Genomic DNA, 24,357 nt, shown 5'->3' with positions numbered 1-24,357 from the left:
TGCATCTCACTCATTGTGCAGTATCTTCCCACTGGACTCCCAGTCCTAACACTTAATTGTCAGCCATGACCCTGGAGTGCAGATTCGAACAGATGCATCCTTACTAATATTTTTGAATAATTAAGTATAAATTAGTTCCTTAACTAGGAATACAAACAGAGATGTCTGATCTCGGAGCTAGACTGATTAGGGTTGCAGTGCCTCAGGTAAAAGTTGTGAGGTTCCAGATTCTCTGACCCTTTCCTGATGTACCTACCAGGTTCTCAGACTCCCCTGGACAGGTTTCCTGGTCTCTGTTTGGAAGTCAGAATTGGTTCCTGAATGATGGATGGTGGAGACTGAAGCTCTGTCCCACACAAAAGAGCAGGAAGGAGTGAAGCATCAGTTCCCGAGCCAGACTTAGGAATTAGCAGCAACAACCATGTTTGTCCAGCAACATTGTACAAGCTGAGGGACAGCAGCAGTGGGAGAGATATTTACAGCTCTTTGAATAGCTGCTCGTCAGGCACATTTCTCTCGTGTTTTTCAGTATCTAAGTACATAATTTCCCTCTGGGCCTCTGGAATAAATAGGAAGGAATTTTTCATAATGATTCTCAGATCTCTGGAGACCGGGTTAGAAGTCAGGTGGATTTAGGTTTTATGACTACTTATCTTGGATCCAACCTGCTTCCCAGAAGTCTTACCATCTACTTATTCCAACACTGAGTTAACATTTTCTCCACAGTCTTAAACCAGGACCAGGTTTCTTTGATCTTTAAAGCACTAAATTTCTTTTTTTTTACTTAAATTATTTTATTGTTCATTTACAGTTGTCCATATTTTCTCCCCACCCCTCTCCCTTACCCCCTCCAAATCCACCTCTCTCCCTTGCTCTCATCCTCCCCCTTGGTTTTGTCCATGTGTTCCTGAAAGCCCTTAAAGCACCGAATTTTGGTGGGGACACAACCCTGATGTCTCCAGAGCATTGCTATCGCCCTTCAAAGAGAGGGAGTGCTCTGTTCCTTTGATATGAAGTCCTGACCACTACTCTCTTTTCCTACCTGGCACATTTGTCAAAATAATTAGAAATTTCTTACTTATGTCACAGGTTATAAGCTGCCATTTAGTGCCTCATTATAAAATATTTGTTAATTATGAAACATACATTTTGTTTGTTTTATACCATATAATCTAAGTCTAGTATTTTATTGATTTTGTCTGATTTAAATTTTTGAAAAGTCCATTCTATGAGGTATTACTGACATGAACACCATTCCCCTTTGCAGAAATGGGGCTGGAAGGAGTTTAGTATTTTCTCAAAGTTATGAACTGAGTGAAGGGTGGGCCTTGATTGGAATCTCTCTGATTGCTTCCAGTTTTCAAACTCTGGGCCAATGATTCTCCACTTGAGATGATTTTGCCCCTGAAACTTATGGAGAGAGGCTACTAACCATCTACAGTGTCCATCACAAATAATTATCCCACCTTTATTGTCAACACAAGAAGGTGAGAAAGCCTAGTCTAGATTAGCACTTATCCAACTCCAAGGTGCACATAAGTCACATCCTGGTGGGCCCAGGGCTTCTTTGAATCAAACGAGTTCCAGGTGGTGTTGATGTTTCAGGTGCTGGTATCTGGACCACACTTGGAGTAGTAAGGCTGTGGCTGTGTTCAAGTCAGGGGTAGGTAGATTTAGGTCTTCAGAACCAAAAACAATTTTCCATGCAATTTTGAATGCAGAATGCACATTTAATCATTACAGAAGCTGTTATAAAATTATTGTTCAATTATTTTAAATAAGGATTCATGAATGACATCATATGATATACTTTTGAAAAATACCTTATTTGATTCTTTTACATAAGGGCCCTCATGTGACACCATGGAATATATTGTTGTAAACATTTTTAGTAGGCAGAATAAGAGCCTTTATTCTACATCAACAAAGATGTCTGCATCATAATTTCCAGAAACTTGTAATATGTTACTTTTCATTGCAAGGGAGAATTAAAGTAGCACATGGAATAGTGTGACCAATCAGCTAACTTTAAGATAAGATAGGCCATGATCATGTAGGTGGGACTGATGTACTCACTGTGGTCCCAACATTTGGAACAAGAGGGAAAAATAGTTGCAATCATTGGGAGACTGAAAGATGCTGCATGGCTGGCATTGAAGATGGAGAAAGTGTCTAGTGGCAGGAGAAACTGGGGAAGGAGAGAAAATGGGTTCTCCCTGAAGCCTCCAGAAGGAACCCAGGCCTTCAGATTGTAGATTTCAGCCCATTGACTCATCAGGCTTCTGACTTCCAAAACTGCAAGCAAATTAATTTGTTTCTTTTTGTGTGTTTCTTTTTCTTTTTCAGTCCTGTGTTTTTTTCATTTACTCTTTATCATGTTTGTTTTCCATTACCTTTTTTAATATAAAAATATAAGTTTTTATTTGGTTATCTTTTTTTAATTTTATTTTAATCATTGTTCAAATACAGTTTTCTCCTTTTTACTCCCAATCCAGCCCCCCATCCCAACCCTCCCCACTTCCCTCCCATTACCACCCTCCCCTTAGTTTATGACCATGTGTCCTTTAAGTTTGTTCCCCTGAACCATTCCCACTGTCCCCTGAAATTCCCTCTACTCTCTTCTGTGGACACTGTTAGCCTGACCTCTATTTCAGTGTCTTTGGTTATATTTTGCTTGTTTCTTTGTTTTGTTATTTAGGTTCCTGTTAAAGGTGAGATCATATGGTATTTGTCTTTCACTGCCTGGCTTGTTTCGCTTAGCATAATGTTTTCCAGCTCCATCCACACTGTTGCAAAGGGTAGAAGCTCCTTCTTTCTTTCTGCCGCATAGAATTCAATTGTGTAAATATACCATAGTTTTTTGATCCATTCATTTACTGATGGCACCTAGGTTGCTTCCAGCACTTAGCTGTTGTAAATTGTGCTGCTATGAACATTGGGATGCATAGGTTCTTTTGGATTGGTGTCTCAGGGTTCTTAGGATAAAGTTCAGGCAGTGGAATCGCAGGGTCAAAAAGCAGATCTATTTTTATTTTTCTGAGGAAGTTCCATACTGCTTTCCATAGTGGTTGTACCAGTCTGCAGTCCCACCAGCAGTGCACTAGGGATCCCTTTTCTCCACAACCTCTCCAACACTTGTGGTTTGTTGCTTTGTTTATGGTGGCCATTCTGTCTGATGTGAAGTGGTATCTCATTGTGGTTTTAATTTGCATCTCTCTGATAGCTAATGATATTGAACATCGTTTCATGTGTCTTTGGATTTTCTGTATGTCCTCCTTGGAGAAGTGTCTGTTCAAGTCCTTTGCCCACTTTTTAATTGGATTCCTTGTCTTCTTAGAGTGCAGTCTTGTAAGTTCTTTATATATTTTGGAGATTAAACCCTTGTCTGAGGTATCATTGGCAAATATGTTTTCCCATACAGCTGGTTCTCTTTTAATTTTGATACTGTTTTCCTCAGCTGTGCAGAAGCTTTTAATTTTGATGAGGTCCCATTTGTTTATTCTTTCCTTTATGTCCCTTGCTCTAGGGAACAAGTCAGTAAAAAACGTTTCTTGGTGAAATATCTGAGATTTTCCTACCTATGTTCTCCTCTAGGACTTTAATGGTGTCACGTTTTATATTTAAGTCTTTTATCCACCTTGAATTTATTTTTGTATATGGTGTAAGTTGGTGCTCAAGTTTCATTTTTTTTGCATGTAGCTATCCAGTTCTCCCAACACCATTTGTTGAAGAGGCTATTTTTACTCCATTTTATGTTGCTGCCTCCTTTGTCAAATATTAATTGACCATAGAGACTTGGGGTTATTTCTGGGCTCTCTGTTCTGTTCCATTGGTCTATGTGCCTGTTTTTATGCCAGTACCAGGCTGTTTTGAATACAGTGGCCTTGTAGTATAGTTTAGTGTCAGGTATTGTGATCCCTCCTACTTTACTCTTCTTCCTCAAAATTGCAGCAGCTAGTTGCAGTCGTTTATAATTCCATATAAATTTTTGAAGTGTTTGTTCTATGTCTGTGAAATATGCCATTGGTACTTTAATAGGAATTGCATTGTATGTGTAAATTACTTTGGGTAGTATCGGCATTTTGATGATATTAATTCTTGCAATCCATGAACACGGTATATGCTTCCATTTGTTTGTGTCTTCCTTGATTTCTTTCTTCAGTGCTGTGTAGTTTTCTGAATACAGGTCTTTTACCTCTTTGGTTAGGTTTATTCCTAGATATTTTATTTTTCTTTTTGCTATTTCAAATGGGATTTTTTCCTTGATCTCTGCTTCTGCTGTTTCATTGTTGGTGTACAGAAATGCCTTTGATTTCTGGATATTGACTTTTTATCCCGCTGTTTTCCTAAATTCATTTATTATGTCAAGCAGTTTTTTGGTAGAGTCTATAGGATTTTCTGTGTATACTATCATGTCATCTGCAAACAGTGACAGTTTTGTTTCCTCCTTTCCGATTTGGATGCCTTTTATTTCCTTTTCTTGTCTGATCGCTGTGGCTAGAACTTCCAGTACTATATTGAATAGAAGTGGTGAAAATGGACATCCTTGTCTTGTTCCTGATCTTAGTGGAAAAGATTTTAATTTTTGCCCATTGAGTATGATGTTGGCAGTAGGTTTCTCATATATGGCCTTTATTATGTTGAGGAATGCTCCCTCTATTCCCGCTTTGCCAAGTGTTTTTATCATGAATGGGTGCTGTACCTTATCAAATGCTTTTCTGCATCTATTGATATGATCATGTGGTTTTTGTCTTTGCTTTTGTTTATGTGATGTATTACATTTACTGACTTGCGAATATTGAACGATCCTTGCATCCCTGGAATGAATCCCACTTGGTCATGGTGTGTGATCTTTTTAATGTATTGTTGGATGCGGTTTGCCAGTATCTTGTTGAGGATTTTAGGGTCAATGTTCATCAGTAATATTGGCCTGAAATTTTCTTTCTTTGTTGTGTCTTTATTTGGTTTTGGAATTAGGATGATGTTGGCCTCATAAAAAGAGTTTGGGAGACTCCCATCTTTTTGGATTTTTTGAAATAGTCTGTGAAGGATAGGGGTTAGTTCTTCCTTAAATGCTTTGTAGAATTCTCCTGTGAAACCATCTGGTCCAGGGCTTTTGTGTGTTGGGAGTTTTTTTGATTACTGCTTCAATTTCTTTTGTTGTTATTAGTCTGTTCAGGCTTTCTGCTTCTTTTTCATTGAGTTTTGGAAGGTTATATTTTTCTAGAAATTTGTCCAATCCATCTAGGTTTTCAAACTTTTTGGCATACAGTTTTTTGTAGTAACTTCTTACAATCCTTTGTATTTCTGTGGTATCAGTTGTAATCTCTCCTCTTTCTGATTGTGTTTATTTGGGCTTTCTCTCTTTTTTTCTTGATGAGTCTGCTTAAAGGCTTGTCGATTCTGTTTATCTTTTCAAGGAACCAGCTCTTGGATTCATTGATCCTTAGAATTGTGCTTTTAGTCTCTATGTCATTTAATTCTGCTCTGATCTTGGTTATTTCCTTCCTTCTGCTTTCTCTGGTCTGCCTTTGTTGTTGCTCCTCGAGTTCTTGTAGACGTAGTGTTAGGTTGTTTGTTTGGAATGTTTCTAACCTTTTTAGGTGGGCCAGTATCCCTATGAACTTCCCTCTCAGGACTGCCTCGGCTGTGTAATATAAGCTTTGGGTTGTTTTGAGTTCGTTTTCATTTGTTTCCAGAAACCTTTTGATTTCTTCCCTAATATCATTCTTGCCCCATTCATTATTTAATAGCATGCTATTTAATCTCCATGATTTTGAGTAGTTTAGGTGTTTTTCCTTGGGGTTGGTTTGTAGCTTCAGTCCCTTGTGGTATGAGAAAATGCTTGGTATGATTTCAATTTTCTTGAAATTCTTGAGGCGTGTTTTGTGCCCTACCCTGTGGTCTATCTTTGAAAATGTTCCGTGTACATTTGAAAAGAATGTATATTTAGCTTCTTTTGGATGGAGGGCTCTGTATATATCAGTAAAGCCCATTTCATGAAGGGTATTGTTCAATGCTACAATATGTTTGTTGATATTTTGTTTGGAAGTTCTGTCCATTTTTGATAGTGAGGTGTTAAAATCCCCCACAATAATTGTGTTGCTGTCCATATCTTTCTTGAAGTCCTCTAAGATTTTCTTTATGTATTTGGGTGTTCCTATGTTGGGTCCATATATATTTACAATATTTATGTCTTGGTGAATTCTTCCCTTGAGTGTTATGAAATGACCTTCTGGGTCTCTGTTTACCGTCCTTCTTTGGAAGTCTATTTTGTCAGATATGAGTATTGCTACCCCGGCTTTTTTTTTTTTCCTGTCCATTTGCTTGGAATATTTGTTTCCAGCCCTTCACTTTCAGCCTATGTAGGTCTTTTATCCTGAGGTGGGTCTCTTGTAGACAGCAGATATATGGGTCATGTTTTCTTATCCATTCAGCTATTCTATGTCTTTTGATTGGAGCATTTAATACATTTACGTTTAAGGTTATTATTAGTAGGTACCTATTCATTGTCTTTTATGTACGTGTGTTTCCCTCTCTCTCTCTCTCTCTCTCCGTCTCTCTCTCTCTCTCTCTCTCTCTCTCTCTCTCTCTCTCTCTCCCTCCCTCTCTTTTCCTTCCCTTCCTTAAAGCTGTCCTTTTAGGATCTCTGGCAGAGCTGGTTTGGTGGAGTTGTATTCTTTTAGACTTCTTTTGTCTGAGAAGCTTCTTATTTGGCCTTCTATCTTGACTGAGAGCCTTGCTGGGTAAAGTACCCTTGGTTGGAGACCTCTGGTTCTCATTACTTGGAATATTTCTTGCCATTCTCTTCTGGCTTGGAGCATTTCCATTGAGAAGTCAGCTCTTAGCCTTATTGGGGCTCCCTTGTATGTTACTTCCTGTTTCTCCCTTGCTGCCTTTAAGATTCTGTCTTTGTCTTGAAATTTTGCCATTTTAATTATGATGTGTCTTGAGGTGGGTCTCTTTGGGTTCCTCTTAATGGGGACTCTCTGTGTTTCCTGGATTTGTGTGACTTTTTCTCTCATCAAATTAGGGAAGTTCTCCTTCATTACTTGTTCAACTAGGTTTTCGATCCCTTGCTCTTCTTCTTCTCCTTCTGGTATCCCTATTATATGGATATTATTACGTTTCATATTGTTTGCATTTCTCTTAATCCCTCTTCATTCTTTTTGAGCCTCTTTTCCTTTTCTTGCTCTTTCTGGATGTTGTTTTCTACTTTGTCCACCAGCTCACGAATCCGATCTTCTGCTTCATCAATCCTGCTTTTCATTCCTTCTACTGTGTTCTTCAGTTCAGAAATTGTATTTCCTCTTGACCTTTGTTGAGAGTTTCTATTTCCTTTTTCATGTTTATATAGTTTGCAGTGAGATTGATGTAGTTTCCCTCTAATTTCTGATAGCTCATTGTGAGTTCATTGAACTTCCTGATAATCATTGTTTTGAACTCACTATCTGATATTTGAGTTGCCTCTATTTCATTTAGCATTTTTCCTAAGGCTTCCTCGTTTCCCTTCAATTGGGGGTTGTTTCTTTGTTTTCTCATTATTCGTGGGTTTCTTCTTTTTTCTTCTTGTTTGTTAAATTGATCTGTTCTGATTCCCTGTAATTATGGTGTGAACTTCTGTGTGGAATATTTGTGAGATTCAGTGGTGCAATCTCCTTCATGTGTCCTGGTGTTCACAGCTTCCCCCCACTTTTTTTCTGATCAGTTGGAGGAGTAAGGCTAAATGGTTTAAGACAGCAAGACAATCTACTATGATATTTACATTAGCAGCCTATAGAGAAGAGATGGGTTATCCTTTGGCTCCTTATAGTGTTAACTGTGATCCTCCACCCCACTATCAACATTTTAGAATGGATGGAAAGAGGGTAAGACTCTTATTGGGGACGAGAGGATTGTTAGTTGGATCTAGAAAGCTGTGAGGCTGTGGGAGGTAAGATTCTAAGGTAGGGTTGGATTAAAGATTAGTATTTAGGAGTAGTGTGTAAAAGAATAGAGACAACCCCCACAATAGTATAGTTCAGAAAATTTCAAAGTGGGCTGAGATCAGGTAGGGGTATTGAGTAGTATTTACAATTGTATAGACTAGGTCTTACTAACAGTAATAGTAAAGTGACAGTCTTGTAGCAGAATCAATGAGGTCTAGATAACAAGAATAAAGAGTATAGAACCTTGAGAGGTGTATTAATGGAACACAGATGAAGGATAGTAACTTATCAACACATTGTGATGAGATACATGGGGGAACCTATCAAATGACAGTATAACCAGCCAAGCAAAGAAGATTATACAGAAAGAAAAAGAATACCAAAATATTATTAAAATTAAAAATGTCAGAAAAGTGAGGAAAATGTAATACAAATTTACAGTAACTTGCAAGATTAAAAAAAGGGAAAGAAAAGCAGAAGATGTAGTGCAGGAGAGATAAATTTGGAGTGGAAAGAATAATATTATGATAAATGGAAGAGAAACATAAGATTTCGAGATAAAAATAATAAGAATTGAAAAATAAAATGTCACATAAAACACAAGATAAAGTCAATTAACCAACAACAGCCACAAAAACAAAACAAAACCAAACAAAACAAAGCAAAATTAAAAAAAAAAAAAAAAACCTCTTGTTGGTTTCTAATTGGCCAGACCAGTTTTTCTGATCTTGCTGGCTTCAGCTGGCTGAGGGACCTTTGAAACACTTCTCTCTCTTCCCAGCCAGATCTCAGCAAGTCTGTCAGGTACCCTGGGCACTCCTGAGCACACTGGCTCTCTGGATCTCACTTCCATGTTCCTCCGGACTCCGGGGTTCTGCAGGGTTCCAGCTCTATGATTTCAGGAGGCACCCGCGACGTTTTGGGATTCACTGTGCCCTCCCTGGGAATCATAAAAGGGCGTGCCCCTCCCCCAAACTTTTGAGATTGAGGTCTAGGGTCACCCTAAGCACCTCGCCGCGATCCTTCTGGGTTCACAGCATGCTCGAGTCAGTCTTCCTGATGGTGTGGGAGCCGAGCCCTTTCCAGCTCCATGTTCCCCGCCAAACTGCACTCCGACCAGGCTAGGGGTGTTGGCGCCTTTCCCGGCTCCCTTGGTTGGGCTGGCTGGAAATTTCTGAGCCACTACTGTAGGAACGCACCAAGCGTCACATCCCTCCTGGGATCACAGCGCGCGATTCAGGCCTCCCTATGGGGCGCGAGCAGAGCCTGGCCCGGCTCTGTGCTCTCCACCAATCTGCACTTCCACTGGGCTAGGGGTGCGGGCGCTCTTCCAGGCTGCCCCTGGTTGTGTCAGCTAGAGGCCCTCACTTCTCCCAGGTCTCTGGGCGGGTGTTCAAAGTCCCTGGACGATTTTTTCCCAGTCCAACTGGCCAATCTGTTCCTTCTAGCAACACGTTCTCCCCTGGAGTTGCTCACGCCCGTATTCGGGGGAGGGAGCAGCGACTGCCCTCTCCCAGGAGCCCTGAGGCAGACCAGGGAGCACCGGGCCTGGGGACTGCACACCCCTAGACCGAGCGCTGATCCCTGGGCCCCTTTTGTCCTGAAGCAGTCTCCTTACCATCTGGTTTTTCAGTGATTGCAATAATTTTTGCTGTCCTGCTTTCAAAAGTGATTCGGAAACCTAGTCCACTTGCTCTGTTTCTCCACCTATCCGTGAGTTTCCCTCCTCTTTACAGAAGCCGAGAAAAACGCTGCCTAGAGTAAAGCCGGCGTCTTCCATCCCTGTTTTCCATTACCCTTTAGTCCTCTTATACCCTCCTCCCCCCAGCAATCACTACTCCTTTGTCCACATCCATGAGTCCTTTTTCCTTTTTGCTCAATTCCTCCACCTCCTAACCTCCAACCATGACCAGCTGTCTTCTGCTCTCCATCTATGAGTCAGTGTTTTGCTTGTTAAATCATTTTTTTTCATCAGATTCCACATATGAGTGAGATCATACGATATTTGTCTTTTTCTGATTGGCTTATTTCACTTACCGTAATGTTTTCTAGGTCCATCTATACTGTTACACAGAGTAAAATTGTCTTACTTTTTAGTGCTGAGTAGTATTCTGTCGTGTAAATGTCCCATACTTGTTTTATTCACCCATCTGTTGATGGCCACCTGGGCTGCTTCCATATCTTGGTGATTGTAAATAATGCTGCAATGAACATAGGGGTTCCTATGTTCTTTCAAATTAGTGTTCTGGGTTCCTTTGGATATATTCCCAGAAGTGGAATCATTGGGTCGAAATGCAGATCCATTTATAATTTTTTGAAGTATCTCCATACTGCTTTCCACTGTGGCTGCACCAATCTGCATTCCCACTAACAGTGCAAAACGGTTCCCCTTTTTCCACATTCTTGCTGGCACATATTGTTTGCTGTTTTACTGATGATAGATATTCTAACAGGTGTGAAGTGATGTCTCATTGTGGTTTTAATTTGATTTCTCTGATAATTAGTGATGTTGAGCATCTTTCCATATGTCTATTGGCCATCTGTATGTCCTCTTTGGAGAAGTGTCTATTCAGGTTCTTTGCCTGTTTTTTAATTGGGTTGTTTGTTTTCTTGGTGTTGAGTTTTGTAAGTTCTTTATAAATTTTGGATATTAACCCCTTATCAGGTGTATCAATGAATATGTTCTCCCATTCTGTGGGTTGCCTTTTTATTTTGTTGACTTCTTTTGCTGTACAAAATATTTTTAGTTTGATGTAGTTCCATTTGTTTATTTTTTCTTTTATTTCCCTTGCTTGGGAGATATATCTGATAAAATAGTGCTATGAGCAATATCTGAGATTTTGTTTCCTATGTTTTCTTCTAGGATTTTTATGGTTTGGGGTCTAACATTTAAGTCTTTGGTCCATTTTGAATCTATCATTGTGTGAGGTATAAGAATGTGGTGTAGGTCCATTTTTATGCACACATCTGTCCAATTTTCCCAACACTGTTTATTGAATAAACTATCTTTAGCCCTTTGTATGTGCTTGCTTCCCCTGTCAAATATTCATTGACTATAAAGTTGTAGGTTTATTTCTGGGCCCACTATTCTGTTCCATTGATTTATGTGTCTGTCTTACGCTGGTATCATGCAGTTTTGATGATTATGGCCTTATAATATAGTTTGCTATTAAGTAGTGTGATTCTTCCAACTCTATTCTTCTTTCTCAGGATCACTATTGCAATGTGGGGCTCTTTGTGGTTCCATATACATTTTTGAAATATTTGCTCTAGTTCTTTGAACTACATCATTGGAATCTTGATAGGAATTGTATTGAGTCTATAGATTGCTTTGGGTAATATGGACATTTTAATGATATTAATTCTTTCTATCCATGAACACTGTGTGTGTTTCCACTTATTTGTATCTTCAGTTTCGTTCTTCAATGTCTTATAGTTTTCCAAGCACATATCTCTTACATATTTGGCTAGCTCTATTCCTAGGTAGTTTATTTTTGTAGCAATTATGAATGGGATTTTTAAAAATTCTTCTTCCTAGTTGGTTCATTATTGGCACATATCAAATGTCACTGATTCCTGGATATTAATTTTTGTATCCTGCTACTTTGGTGCATTCATTTATGAGTTCTAGTAGTTTCTTGGTGAAATCTTGGAGGCTCTCTATGTACTGTATCATGTCATCTGCAAATAATGACAGCTTTACTTCTTCCTTTCCAATTTGGATGCCTTTATTTCTTCTTGTCTGGTTGCTGTGGCTAAGACTTCTAGTGCTGTGTTGAATAAGTGAGGTGAAGTCAGACATCCTTGTCTTGTTCCAGCTCTTAAGAGGAACACTTATAATTTTTGGCCATTGAGTATGATGCTGGCAATGGGTTTGTCACATATGGCCTTTATTATGTTTAGGTATACTACCTCTAATACAACTTTACTGAGAGGTTTTTTATCATAAATCAGTGCTCAGTTACATGAAATGCTTTTTCTGCATCTACTGATAAGATCATGTGGTTTTTATCCTTCATTTTGTTTATTTGGTGAATCACATTTATTGATCTGTAAAAGTTGTACCAACCTTGCATTCCAGAATAAATTCCACTTAATGATGGTGTATGAGCTTTTTGATGCATTGCTGTATTCTGTTTGCTAATATTTTCTTGAGGATTTTAGCAACTATGTTCATCAGGGATATTGGCCTATGATTTTCTTTCTTTGTAAGTGTGTTTTTCTGGTTTTGGAATTAGGATAATATGGACCTCATAAAAGGAGCTTGGGAGCCTTCCCTACTCTTGAATTTTATCAAATAGTTTGAGAAGGAGAGGTATTAGTTTTTCTTGGAATTTTTGTTAAAATTTACCTGTGAGGCTATCTGATCCAAGGCTTTTGTTTCTTGGAAGGTTTTGATTACTGCTTCAATTTCACTAGGTGTAATCTGTCTATTCAGATTCTCTATTCTTCCTGATTTAATTTTGGAAGACTGTATGTTCCTAGAAATTTGTCCATTTCACCCAGGTTGTCCAGTTTGTTGGCATATACTTGTTCATAAGGTTTTCTTACAATCCTTTGTATTTATTGGTTTGATTGTAATTTCTTCTCTTTCATTTCTGATTTTATTTATTTGAGCCCTCTTTTTTTTTCTTGATGAGTCTGGTTAAATGTCATTCTTGGTTATCTTTTCACAGAATCAGCTCTTGGATTCATTGATCTTTTGTATCAGTTTTGTAGACTCTATTTCATTTTTTTGGCTCTGAAATTTATTATTTCCTTCCTTCTACTCACTTTGGGGTTAGTTTGATGTTTTCTTCCCAGTGTCTTTACGTGTAAAGTTAGATTGTTTATTTCTGTTTTTTCTTTTTTGAGGCAGGTCTGTAATGCTATGAATTTCCTTCTTAGTATTGCTTTCCCAGTGTCCCACAGATTCTGAATTTTTGGGTCTTCATTTTCATTTGTTTCATGGTATCTTTTATTTCTTTTTGACCTCATTATTCACTCATTCATTGTCTAGTAACATGTTATTAAGCTTCCATGTCTTTCTGTGTTTTTTCATGTTCTCTTGTGATTTTTAATTTCATAGCATTGTGGTTAGAGAATATGCTTGATATGATTCCAATGTTCTTTTTTATTGTCTTTATGAAAATATTTTATTTAATCAATCACATTAATGCTCTTAAATCATCCAGAATTTTATATTATCTGCTTTTTCATGGCTTACTGAGTGGGAATTTCATCTTCCAAATGACTATTACCTTATAATATAGCATTGGTGTGTGCTATTTAAAATTCTATTTAATAATACTTCCAGCCAAGATGGAGGTATAGGTAGACACACTGTGCCTCCTTGCACAACCAAAAGAAGGACAACAACAATTTAAAAACAAAAATCAACCAGAACTGACAGGTAATCAAACTGTATGGAAGTCTGACAACCAAGGAATTAAAGAAGACATATTCATCGAGACTGGTAGGAGGAGCAGAGACAGACAGCCAGGTGGAGAGGACCAGCAGCAAGGTGGTGACTAGAGGACTGGGGAAGGCAAGGTGGTGGCTGGAAAACCCAGTGAGGCCATGCATTGTGGAGCAGGGTGTGGAAAGCTGCAGCTGGCCGGCAAGGCAGCAGCGAGTGGACCCAGTGAGGTGAGAGATTGCAGACTGGGAGGTCCCATATATGCATGCAGATAAACTTGGAGAAACAACTGGGGAACTGGACAGATTGCTCAACCCAGGGCCCCAGCACAGGGAAACAAAGCCTCAAACCACTGGTTGAAAACACCTGTGGAGTTTGAGGGAGTGAGATAAACTCCCATCCTCACTAGAGAATTCGTTCAAGAGACCCACAGGGTCCCAGGATGTACACAAACCCACCCACATGGGAATCAGCACCAGAAGAGCCCAATTTGCTTGTGGGAAGCAGGGGAAGTGATTGAAATCCAGCAGGGAGTTGAGCAAGCACCATTGTTCCCTCTTGGAACCCTCTCGCACATACAACCTCACAACATAGCCACATGGGATACCCTGCCCAGGTGAAGACCTAAGGCTTCAACCCTCACTATGTAACAGGTACATCAAGCCAAAAAAAAATTGGCCCAAATGAAAGAACAGATCAAAGCTCCAGAAAAAAATACAACTAAGTGATGGAGAGATAGCCAGCCTATCAGATGCACAGTTCAAAATATTGGTAATCAGGATGCTCACAGAATTGGTTGAATTTGGTCACAAATTAGATGAAAAAATGAAGGCTATGCTGAGTGAAATAAAGGAAAATGTACAGGGAACCAATAGTGATGGAAAGAAAACTGGGTCTCAAATCAACGGTGTGGACCAAAAGGAAGGAAGAAAAATCCAACTAGAAAAGAATGAAAAAATAAGAATTTAAAAAATCAGGAGAGACTTAGGAACCTCCAGGATATCTTTAAACATTCCAACATCCAAATTATAGGGCTATCAGAAGGAGAAGAGGAAGAGCAACAAGTAGAAAAGATATTTGAACAAATAATGTAGGAGAACTTCCCCAATCTGGGAAAGGAAATAGACTTCCAGGAAGTCCAGGAAACTCAGAGAGTCCCAAAGAAGTTATACCCAAGGAGGAACACACTAAGGCACATCATAATTACATTAGCCAAAAATAAAATGAAGGAGACAATCCTAGAAGCAGCAAGAGGAATGTAGACAGTTACCTACAAAGGAGTTCACATCAGACTGTCAGCTGATTTCTCAAAAGAGATCTTACAGGCAAGAAGGAGCTGAAAAGAAGTATTTGAAGTGATAAAAGGCAAGGACCTACATCCAAGATTGCTCTATCCAGCAAAACTTTCATTTAGAATGGAAGGGCAAATGAAGTGCTTCTCAGATAAGGTCAAGTTAAAGGAGTTCGTCATCACCAAGCCCTTATTATATGAAATGTTAAAGGGACTTATCTAAGAAAAAGAAGATAAAAAACATGTATAGTAAAATGACAGCAAATTCAAAATTATTAACAACCACACCTAAAACAAAAACAAAGCAAGCTAAGCAAACAACTAGAAAAGGAACAGAATCATAGAAATAGAGATCACATGGAGGGGTATCAGTGAGGATTTGGAAGGGGAGAGAGGGGAAAAAGGTACAGAGAATAAGTAGCATAGATGGTAGGTAGAAAATAAAAAGGGGGAGGGTAGGAATAGTATGGGAAATGTGGAAGCCAAAGAACTTATATGTATGACCCATGGACATGAACTGAAGGTGGGGAATGTGGGTGGGAGGGTGTATGCAGGGTGGAGGGGAGTGAAGGGAGGAAAATGGGACAACTGTAATAGCATAATCAATAAAATATATTAAAACATAAAATTTTATTTAATATATAAGTTCCCTGAATTTACATATTTCATAAATTTTTTACATATAGTGCAAATTTTTTATTGTTGTTCAAGTATGCTTGTCTGCCTTTTCCTCCCACTACTCCTCCCATTCCTGCCATCCCCACCTCCCTCCCCTGATTCCACCCCACCTTGGTTTTGTCCATGTGTCCTTCATAGTTGTTCCTGAAAACCCTTCCACATTTTTCCACCATTAACCCCTCCCACCTCCCCCCTGGTTACTGTCAGTACCTTCTTAATTTTAGTGTTTATAGTTATATTTTGCTTGCTTGTTTGTTTTGTGGATTAAGTTCCACTTAAAGGTGAGACCATATGGTATTTGTCTTTCACCACCTGGCTTATTTCACTTAGCATAATTCTCTCCAGTTCCATCCATGCTGTCACAAAGGGTAGGAGCTCCTTCTTTCTTTCTGCTGCATAGAATTCCACTGTGTAAATGTACCATAGTTTTTTTGTCCATTCATTTACTGATGGGCACTTAGGTTGCTTCCAGCACTTAGCTATTATAAATTGTGTTGCTATGAACACTGGGGTGCATAGGTTCTTTTGGATTGATGTTTCAGGGTTCTTAGGATATAATCCCAGCAATGAAATTGCTGGGTCAAAAGGCAGTTCCATTTTTAGTTTTCTGAGGGAATTCCATGCTATTTCCCACAGTGGCTGCACCAGTCTGCATTCCCACCAACAATACACTAGGGTTCCCTTTTCTCCACATTCTCTCCAACACTTGTTGTTTGTTGATTTGTTTATGATGGCCGTTTTCACTGGCATGAAGTGACATCTCATTGTGGTTTTAATTTTCATCTCTCTGATGGTTAGTGATGCTGAGCATCTTTTTGTATACCTCTGGGCCCTCTGTATGTCCTCCTTGGAGAAGTGTCTGTTCAAGTCTTCTGCCCATTTTGTGATTTGGTTGGTTGTCTTCCTGGGATGGACTCATGTGAGTTCTTTATATATTTTGGAGATCAAACCCTTGTCTAAGGTATTGTTGGCAAATATGTTTTCCCATGTGGTTAGTTCTCTTTTCATTAGCCATGCAGAAGCTTTTTATTTTGATGAGAACCCATTTTTTAATTCTTTCCTTTATGTACCTTGCTTGCTCTAGGGGACATATTGGTGAAAATATTGCTACATAGAATATCTGAGATTTTCCTGCCTATGTTTTCCTTAAGGACTTTTATGGTGCCACTACTTATATTTAAGTCTTTTATCCACTTTGAGTTCATTTTTGTGTGTGGTGTCAGTTGGTGATCAAGGTTTTTCTGTTTGTTTTTTGGGGGCTGTGTAGCATGTAGGGCTGTCTAGATCTCCCAACACCATTTGTTGAGGAGGCTATTTTTACTTCATTTTATGCTTCTGCCCCCTTTGTCAAACACTAATTGACCATAGAGAATTGGGTTTATTTCTGGGCTCTCTATTCTGTTCCATTGGTCTGTGTATCTATTCTTATGCCAGTATCAGGCTGTTTTGATTACAGTGTGATGCAGACTCTGGCCCACCAAGTCTGTGTATTGTGGCTCCAATGAACAAATTCACACAGACTACAGAAGTGCTGTGGAGAAAAAGGGATAGTATGGCCACTCTCTGAGTGACAGAGAGAGCCCTTACCCCTGCATGGACAGGCTTTTATTGCTTTTCTGGGTACATTACATTGAGGATGGTCCTCATTTACTATGCGCAGGTTCACTATAGGTGATTACCTTTTACAGATAACAAAGGAAAGAATGTTGCTAATTACTTCAAAGAGAAGGATGTTTCAGATCAAGGGGAAAAGTGGTTGAACTGGTTACAGTCCATACTTTGGAGGTTTAGCACAGATTTTAGGAGGTTACTTTAGAGATATAACTAAACAATAAACTTTTGCTGCCTCAATTCAAGGTGAGGGAGTTTTAGCAAAAACAAGTCTCATAGCAAACTAGTACAATGCAGGCCTGATTCCCCATAGGAGAACCTATCTGTGGGCGTGGGTCCTGTGTGCCAGACTTCACTCCCCACTGGTTTTTCCAAGTGGGAGCTGGGCTACATTTCCCACTTCCATGCAGAACAGTCTCCTATAACAGTGGCCTTGTAGTACAGTTTGATATCAGGTATTGTGATCCCTCCTACTTTGTTCTTCTTTCTCAAATTGCTGCAGCTATTCAGGGTTGTTTATGGTTCCATATAAATTTCTGACATGTTTGTTCTATATCTGTGAAATATGTCATTGGTACTTGAACAGGGATTGTATTGAATCTGTAAATTACTTTGGGTACTATGGACATGTTGATAATGTTAATTCTTCCAATCCATGAACATGGTACATGCTTCCATTTGTTTGTGTCTTCCTTAATTTCTTTCTTCAGTGTTGTGTAGTTTTCTGAGTACAGGTCTTTTTATCTTCTTGGGAAGGTTTATTCCTAGGTATTTTATTTTTCTTGTTGCTATAGCAAATGAGATTTTTTTCCTGGTTTCTGTTTCTGATATTTCATTGTTGGTGTACAAAAATGCCTTTGATTACTTAATATTGACTTTGTATCCAGCTGTTTTGCCAAATTCACTTATTAGGTCAAGTAATTTTTTTGGTGGAGTCTATAGGGTTTTCTATGTACACTATCATGTCATCTGCAAACAATGACAGTTTTGATTTCTTTTTTCCAGTTTGGATGCCTTTTATGTTGGGAACTGCCCTGCCTGGTTTCAGAAGCTGTAACCTCCCCCTCCCCTGCCCCCTTAGCTAAGGCTGAGTGAATAACCTTCAGACCATAAGCCACTAAGGAGACAAAGCTTCTCTCCCTGGCAGGAGTGCCACTTCTGCTCCTTTTTCTTCAGTCTGCCTGGCCCCTAATGCTTGATCAGATAGCCAGTGATGGGTAAGATTCCCCAAGGGTGGAACGATCTAAGACAGAGGCATGATCATGGGGAGGCCCCAGGGAAGGACTTGAGGGGCTATAGATAGAGGGGGTGATGGACCCTCGCCCCTTGGATTTTACATAGCCTGAGTCCTCATTCTGTCTGCAAGAAGCCTCCTAATCTCTTGGCTGTCTTACATCCCCTGCCTGACTTAAGCCTGAAACAATGCTGGTTGTGAGTGAAGCCCTGTGCTGGAAAGGGCAGGTTCCCTAGAACATTCAGGCGTAAGAAAGAATATGTAAAATCCTGTGAAACCTGCTTTGTTTAGAATGCTCTCAATTAAATGATGAGGGTCCAAGCAGGAAGTGAGTTTGTTTCCCAAAGTTTTGTAGCCCTTTAGCTAACAGACCCTGACTCAGAATAGGACCTCAGAGTTCTTTGTATATTATCTGTTGTTTGAGCCTTACTGCCTGACAATGATTAATGAGCTTTACCTGTATTCCTGTGAAAAATAAAACTAATACCAGCCCATTGAGTAAAAAGCTCTTGGTCCTTCTTATTTGAGAGATCAGCTAAGCAGATCATGTCTTGGTAGACTTATTCTCATCCATGGCAGCCAGGGCAGGGCAGGGGGCTGCAGGTGGAGCTTCCCCACATTTTTATTTCTTTTGGTTGTCTGATCAGTTTTGTTTTTATTTTTGTTGTTGTTGTTTGCTTTCATTAGGATCTCCAATACTATGTTGAATAGAAGTGGTGAAATTGGACAACCTTGTCTTGTTTCTGATCTTTTTTGTAATCACAGTGCCAGATGCATGAACACAGCTGCTGCATAAGCACTCGTTGTTATGCCCCCAATGATGGAGTTCCCTTTTCATTTTCACTTTTAATTTAATTTATTTATTTTTCTTTGGAACTTGAAATAGATGCATTTTTATTTTTAATTAGGAGAAATTTCAATAAGATCAAAGGACGTCAGACAACAGACATATCTGTGGATACATCCAGGACTCAAACTTCTTTCGGAATTACACACAGGAATATACATAAAATTTTTGTGAATTTTATACAAGAATCAACATGTTATAAAATGCTCTTTTAGAAAACCCTTTACTACTCTATCTACAAAACAAGAAAAAATTACTTACAATAATATATAGGGTCTGGCACTAATAAAGCTCCTTTTTTATTACAAAGTCATAAGCATGTAATTCTGTAACATAACACTATCACAGTGAAACACACCATATGACATTTTAGGTGAAATGTTGAAATTGTTGTCCATCTCATATGAAGCATTCATGTACCCTACCAACCATACACAATCAAGCCTTACTTCTACTGGCCCTGTATGTCATTTGAGAAGAAATTATTCTAAAGACATCATTGTTGACACAGAAATAAAGAAACACTTTCAAATATATCTGATCAAGGCTGGAAAAAACTTTTTGATTTTTGGAAAATGGACAAAGGGAAAACTGTCTATATAATAGACAAAGTAGAAAGCTTAATAAAATGGTGGCTTAAACTGTGTAGAGAACTTGAAACAAACAAAGGAAATTCCAGGACAGAAATGAAATAAGCAAGTTCAAAACCAAAAATCTGATTAAATTATCGCACAATTTCTGGTTTTGAATCTTAGGGCAAAGAAGGCAAGGATACTTTTTTGGCCTCAAGTGATTGTCCCTTTTGTACCTGCCACCACAAAAGATCTTTTGAGAGCTCTCTTTATGTCCTTGTTCCTGAGACTATAGATGAAGGGGTTCAGCATGGGTGTGACTACGGTGTATAATACTGAGGCGATTGCACTGGACTGTGAGTTGTGGGTAACAGCAGAGCTGAGATACACGCCCAAGCTTGTACCATAAAATAAGGAGACAACTGAGAGGTGAGATGCACAGGTGGAAAATGCTTTATACTTCCCCTGAGCTGATGGGATTGCTTGTATGGAGGACACAATCTTAGAGTAAGAGTAAAGGATTCCAGCCAGGGGACCACCACCTAGTAGTACAGTTACAAAATAAATCACAATGTTATTAAGAAAGGTGTCAGAACAGGCATGTTGGGTCATCTGATTGAGTTCACAGAAAAAGTGGGGGATTTCCAAGTCTGGACAGAAGGACACCCTCAACACCATAGAACATTGTAATAGGGAATTCAGAGCACTTATTATCCAAGACACTAGAACCAGTAGTCCACAGAGCTTGGGGTTCATAATGACCATGTAGTGCAGGGGGTGACAGATGGCCACAAAGCGGTCATAGGCCATCACAGTCAGGAGGATATCATCCAACACTGCAAAGTGTAAGGAAAAACACATCTGAGTGATGCAGCCTGCATAGGTGATGACTTTGCTCTGTGTCTGGATGTTCAGTAGCATCTTTGGGACAATGGTAGAGGTGAAACAAATGTCTACCAAGGACAGGTTGGAAAGGAAGAAGTACATGGGTGTGTGGAGGTGGGAGTCTGAGCTGACAGCCAGGATGATGAGCAGGTTTCCCAACACTGTGATCAGGTACATGCAGAAGAACAGCCCAAATAGGAAGGGCTGTAGTTCTGGGTCCTCTGATAGTCCCAGGAGAAGAAATTCTGACATTCTTGTAAAGTTTCCTGAATCCATGAGGTGGAGGTGACTTTCAAGAAAGAGAAAAAGAACAGGAGTAATTTTCACACAAAGCAGTATTACTCACATAGCTGTAATGCTACAATTTATATGTTGTAGTTAAGATATTGATTTCAGCATTTTGACATGGATCTGTTTTCTTCTATGGTTTCTCAGTGTTCATCAGAGCACGAATTTTCAATCCAATCTGTTTTTTCCCCTAAGGTGTTAGCCTAACTACAGTATTAGTGAGAAATTATTCAAGTTTTCAGGAATACAAATTAAGTGCTGACTGTGTTTTCTGCACTGTCTAATCTGTGAATAGATGGTACTGAAAAACACAAGTTCCTACAAGCCAATATTGGGGAAAGAATGTAGAGGCAAAAAAATAGAAATAAATATAACATTACACATGATACAAATCCTATGAAGAAAACAACAGCAGGTCTAAAGGGAAAGTATCTAGGCCGTTCTATTTTTCATGGGTTTTTATGCAAGACCTGCCAACAAGTGACATTTGAGCACTCAACTCAAGAGAGAAAGGGAGGGAGATCAAGATTGTATGAGCAAGTGTGTAGTTGGCAGTGGGGATGGCCAGTACCAAGGCCTTAGAAAAGACCTGAAGGGGTTTGGCAATTTGCTCAAAGGTAATATCAGAGTATATAATGGGCCTTGGTTATGATTTTTTCTGGATTCTTCCAGCCAGTGGGTCTCAGCTGGAAATGATTTTACACCTAGCAATAATGCCTGAAGGGATACCACTAAACACCTAAAATTCACGCTCACACAAATAAATATCCCTGTATTTATAATCCATCCCCAAATGTAAATTGTAAAAGGTAACAAAATCCAGTTTAGACCAGCACTTCCTAGGTTTCAAATGCATATAGTGTACCCAAAATTCTAGTTCAAATGCAGAACCTGACTCAGCAGATATTTTAGGCTCAGAGAAGCTGTGTTTCTGACAAGCACCCAGGTGGTATTGATGCTGCAGGTCCCGGTCTGTGGACCACTCTCTGGAAAGAAAGGCTGTGGTTCTATGTTAGACTCAGTTGCAGTCACTTTCATCCCTGTGATCCAAATGTTGTCTCTGCATGGGGTTTTGAAGGAAAAGTGTATTCACCCATTCCAAAGGCTATGATTGAATCTGTGCTTCCTTTGTGTAAGGGCCCTTGAGCGACACATAATCATAGTATTCTGAAAAACAATTTTTAGCATGCAGGATTTGGACCTCTGTAAGATATCTACATCCTAATCCCCAGTATGTTTGAATATGATGTTTTTATATGAACTGGATGATGAGGGTAGCAAAAGGAACAGGGCTGCTACTCAGCTGACTTGAAGGTAGAAGATGAGCAGGATCATCCAGGGGGACAAGGTCAGCACAGTGCTCCCCTAGATTCAGAGAGTGAGGCCAGGAGAAAATGTGACACTGCTGGCTTTAGTGAAGGAGGGAGGGCCCTGAGCCAAGGAATGCAGGTGGTCAGAACCGAAACTGGAATTAAGGTGAAGACAGGTTTTTCCCTGAGCCTCTAGGAGGAGCCCAGCCCTGCAGACACCTTGAGATTAGCAAGTGAGACTGGACCCAGGCTCTGACCCTTAGAACTGTATGCCCATATCTGTGCTCACTGAGAACGACTGGTGTGGGAGTGCTTCCCAGCAGTCTCAGCAGTCTAATAGATTCAGTCATGCAGTGACATGTGATGGAGGGGCTGAGTTAAAATGTCTGCATTTGTTAGTTTCCTTGGGTAAGTATTTTACTTTGAAAATCCACAGGGAATACAACAGAAATTTTAAAAAATATTTGGAGATTTCCACCCCGTTAGCTGGGACAGTGAAGTCATCATGGCATAAATATAAACATGAACTAGGATGTCTTGGGGTCATTAAAATTTAAGGTACAATGTGTGGCCTTAATATTTTCATCACTGAATTTCAAAACTATTTTTTCTCAGCGTGCTATACTCTTTGGCTTAGTCCTCAATTTATATTCCCAAGAGAATGACTGAATCTCTCATTCAATGCATAGAAAAATGTGCACTGCATGGAAAGGCTAAGTGTGGGATAGGAATTTCTACTAACTGTTTGAATAGATAAAAGGACACGAAATCCAAAAATATATGAGCCTCACCAGTAATGAAGTAAAACTACTCAGTATTCCATTTTAGACTTATTAAATATTTTCTTATGTGAATATGTATCATGAAAGAAGACACTGCAATGTCTGTCTCCCTAACTGCTACTGCATGATGCTGTCTACTTCTACTGGTTGGATCTTTCAATGAATACAAAACATGCTTAAATACACCCCATCTTAGGAATTTAGAACAAACACTCACTTCACTGCACTGCTGTCCACAGCTACTGCTCCATTTCGTCTCTGAAAACAACACAACTCCACAAAAGTGTTTTCATTTTCCTGTAGCCATTTCATGCATCTCACTCATTGTACAGCATCATCTGACTGGACTCCCATTCCCATTACTTGGCCCTGGAGAGCAGATTCAAACAGATACATCCTTGTTAACATATTAAGTAAATTAAGTATAAATTAGTTCCTTAACCAGGAATACAAACAGAGATATCTGGTCTCAGGGCTGGGATGATTAGGGTCCTAGTGACGCAGTAAAGTTCTCAAGTTCCAGCCTATCTGACCCTTTCCTAATGTACATACCAGGCTCTAAGAATCCCCTGGATGGGTTTTCTGAAAGGAAGGTTTCTGTGTGTAAGTGACAATTGCTCCTTGTAGGGTTGATGATGGAGACTGAAGCTCTGTCCTACACAAGACAGGATGGAGTGAAGCATCAGTTCTTGAGCAAGTCTTAGGAATCAACAGCAACAACCATGTCCTGTCCACCATCATTGTACAAGCTCAGGTACTGCATGGGGAGATATTCACAACTTTCTGTATATTGGCTCATCAGACACATTCCCCTTGTGTTATTCCTACATCTAAGTACATGATTTCCCGCCGGGCCTCTGCAATTAACAGGAAGAAATTTTTCCTAATGATTCTCAGATCTCAAAAGACCATGTTAGAGGCCAGGTGGATTTAGATTTTATGACTCCTTTTCTTGGGTCTCATCTGCTTCCCAGAGGTCTCACCTCCTAGTACCTTTTTCTAACACTGAGTTAACATTTTCTCAAAAGTCTGAGACTATGACATTCATCAAAATCAGATAGACCCTTTGATACCCAAGAACTCATTTGTGGTAGCAATGCTGCCCCAATGTCTCCAGAGTATTGTTATCCCCTCTTCAATGAGGGGAGAAGTGTGTTCCTTTGATATGCAATTCTGGCTACCACACTGCCTGGCTTCCTGATGCATTTGTCAAAATAAATAGAAATTTCTTAATAATATCACAAGTTATGAGTTGTCATTTAGTGCCTCATTATAAAATATGTGTTAATTATGAGAAATACCCTTTGATAGTTTTATGCTATATAATCTGAACTTAGTACCTTATTGACTTTTTTTATATAATTCTTGAAAAGTCCATTCTATTAGGTATTACTATCATGAACTGCATTTCCTTTTGCAGAAATGGGGCTGGAAGGGCTTTAGTGATTTGCTCAAAGTTATGAACTAAGTGAGAGATGGACCTTGATTGAAATCTGTCAGGTTGCTTCCAGTTTTCAAACTCTGGGCCTGTGT

General features: G+C 39.3%; 2 protein-coding genes across 3 annotated transcripts in view; both read right to left on the bottom strand.

Annotated features, from left to right (window-relative positions):
- LOC114503704 (olfactory receptor 7A10-like) overlaps positions 1–23,624 on the bottom strand; it is a 78,352-nt gene extending 54,728 nt beyond the window's left edge. Inside the window, exons 1-2 of one of the 2 annotated variants that reach the window (XR_004904689.1) lie at positions 23,377–23,499; positions 23,075–23,193 (exon numbers count right to left, since the gene is read on the bottom strand). Coding sequence is in view for 1 of the 2 variants with exons in the window: in XM_028521341.2 (XP_028377142.2) it covers positions 23,377–23,507 (131 nt within the window). In the remaining variant the exon portion in view is untranslated. Of the gene's footprint in view, positions 1–23,074; positions 23,194–23,376 lie in introns of those variants that run through there. The other variant, XM_028521341.2, reaches the window with a different exon arrangement.
- LOC114503701 (olfactory receptor 7A10-like) lies at positions 19,111–20,779 on the bottom strand. Its single transcript, XM_028521340.2, has one exon. The coding sequence runs from the start codon at positions 20,718–20,720 to the stop codon at positions 19,773–19,775; it is 948 nt and encodes a 315-aa protein (XP_028377141.1). The 5' UTR covers positions 20,721–20,779; the 3' UTR covers positions 19,111–19,772.
- Positions 23,625–24,357: the final 733 nt, after the last annotated feature.

The sequence above is a fragment of the Phyllostomus discolor genome, chromosome 8, assembly GCF_004126475.2.
Source record: "Phyllostomus discolor isolate MPI-MPIP mPhyDis1 chromosome 8, mPhyDis1.pri.v3, whole genome shotgun sequence".
Lineage (NCBI taxonomy): Eukaryota > Metazoa > Chordata > Mammalia > Chiroptera > Phyllostomidae > Phyllostomus > Phyllostomus discolor.
The sequence above is the reverse complement of the archived record's forward strand: the minus strand, read 5'-3'. Positions and strand labels throughout refer to the sequence as shown.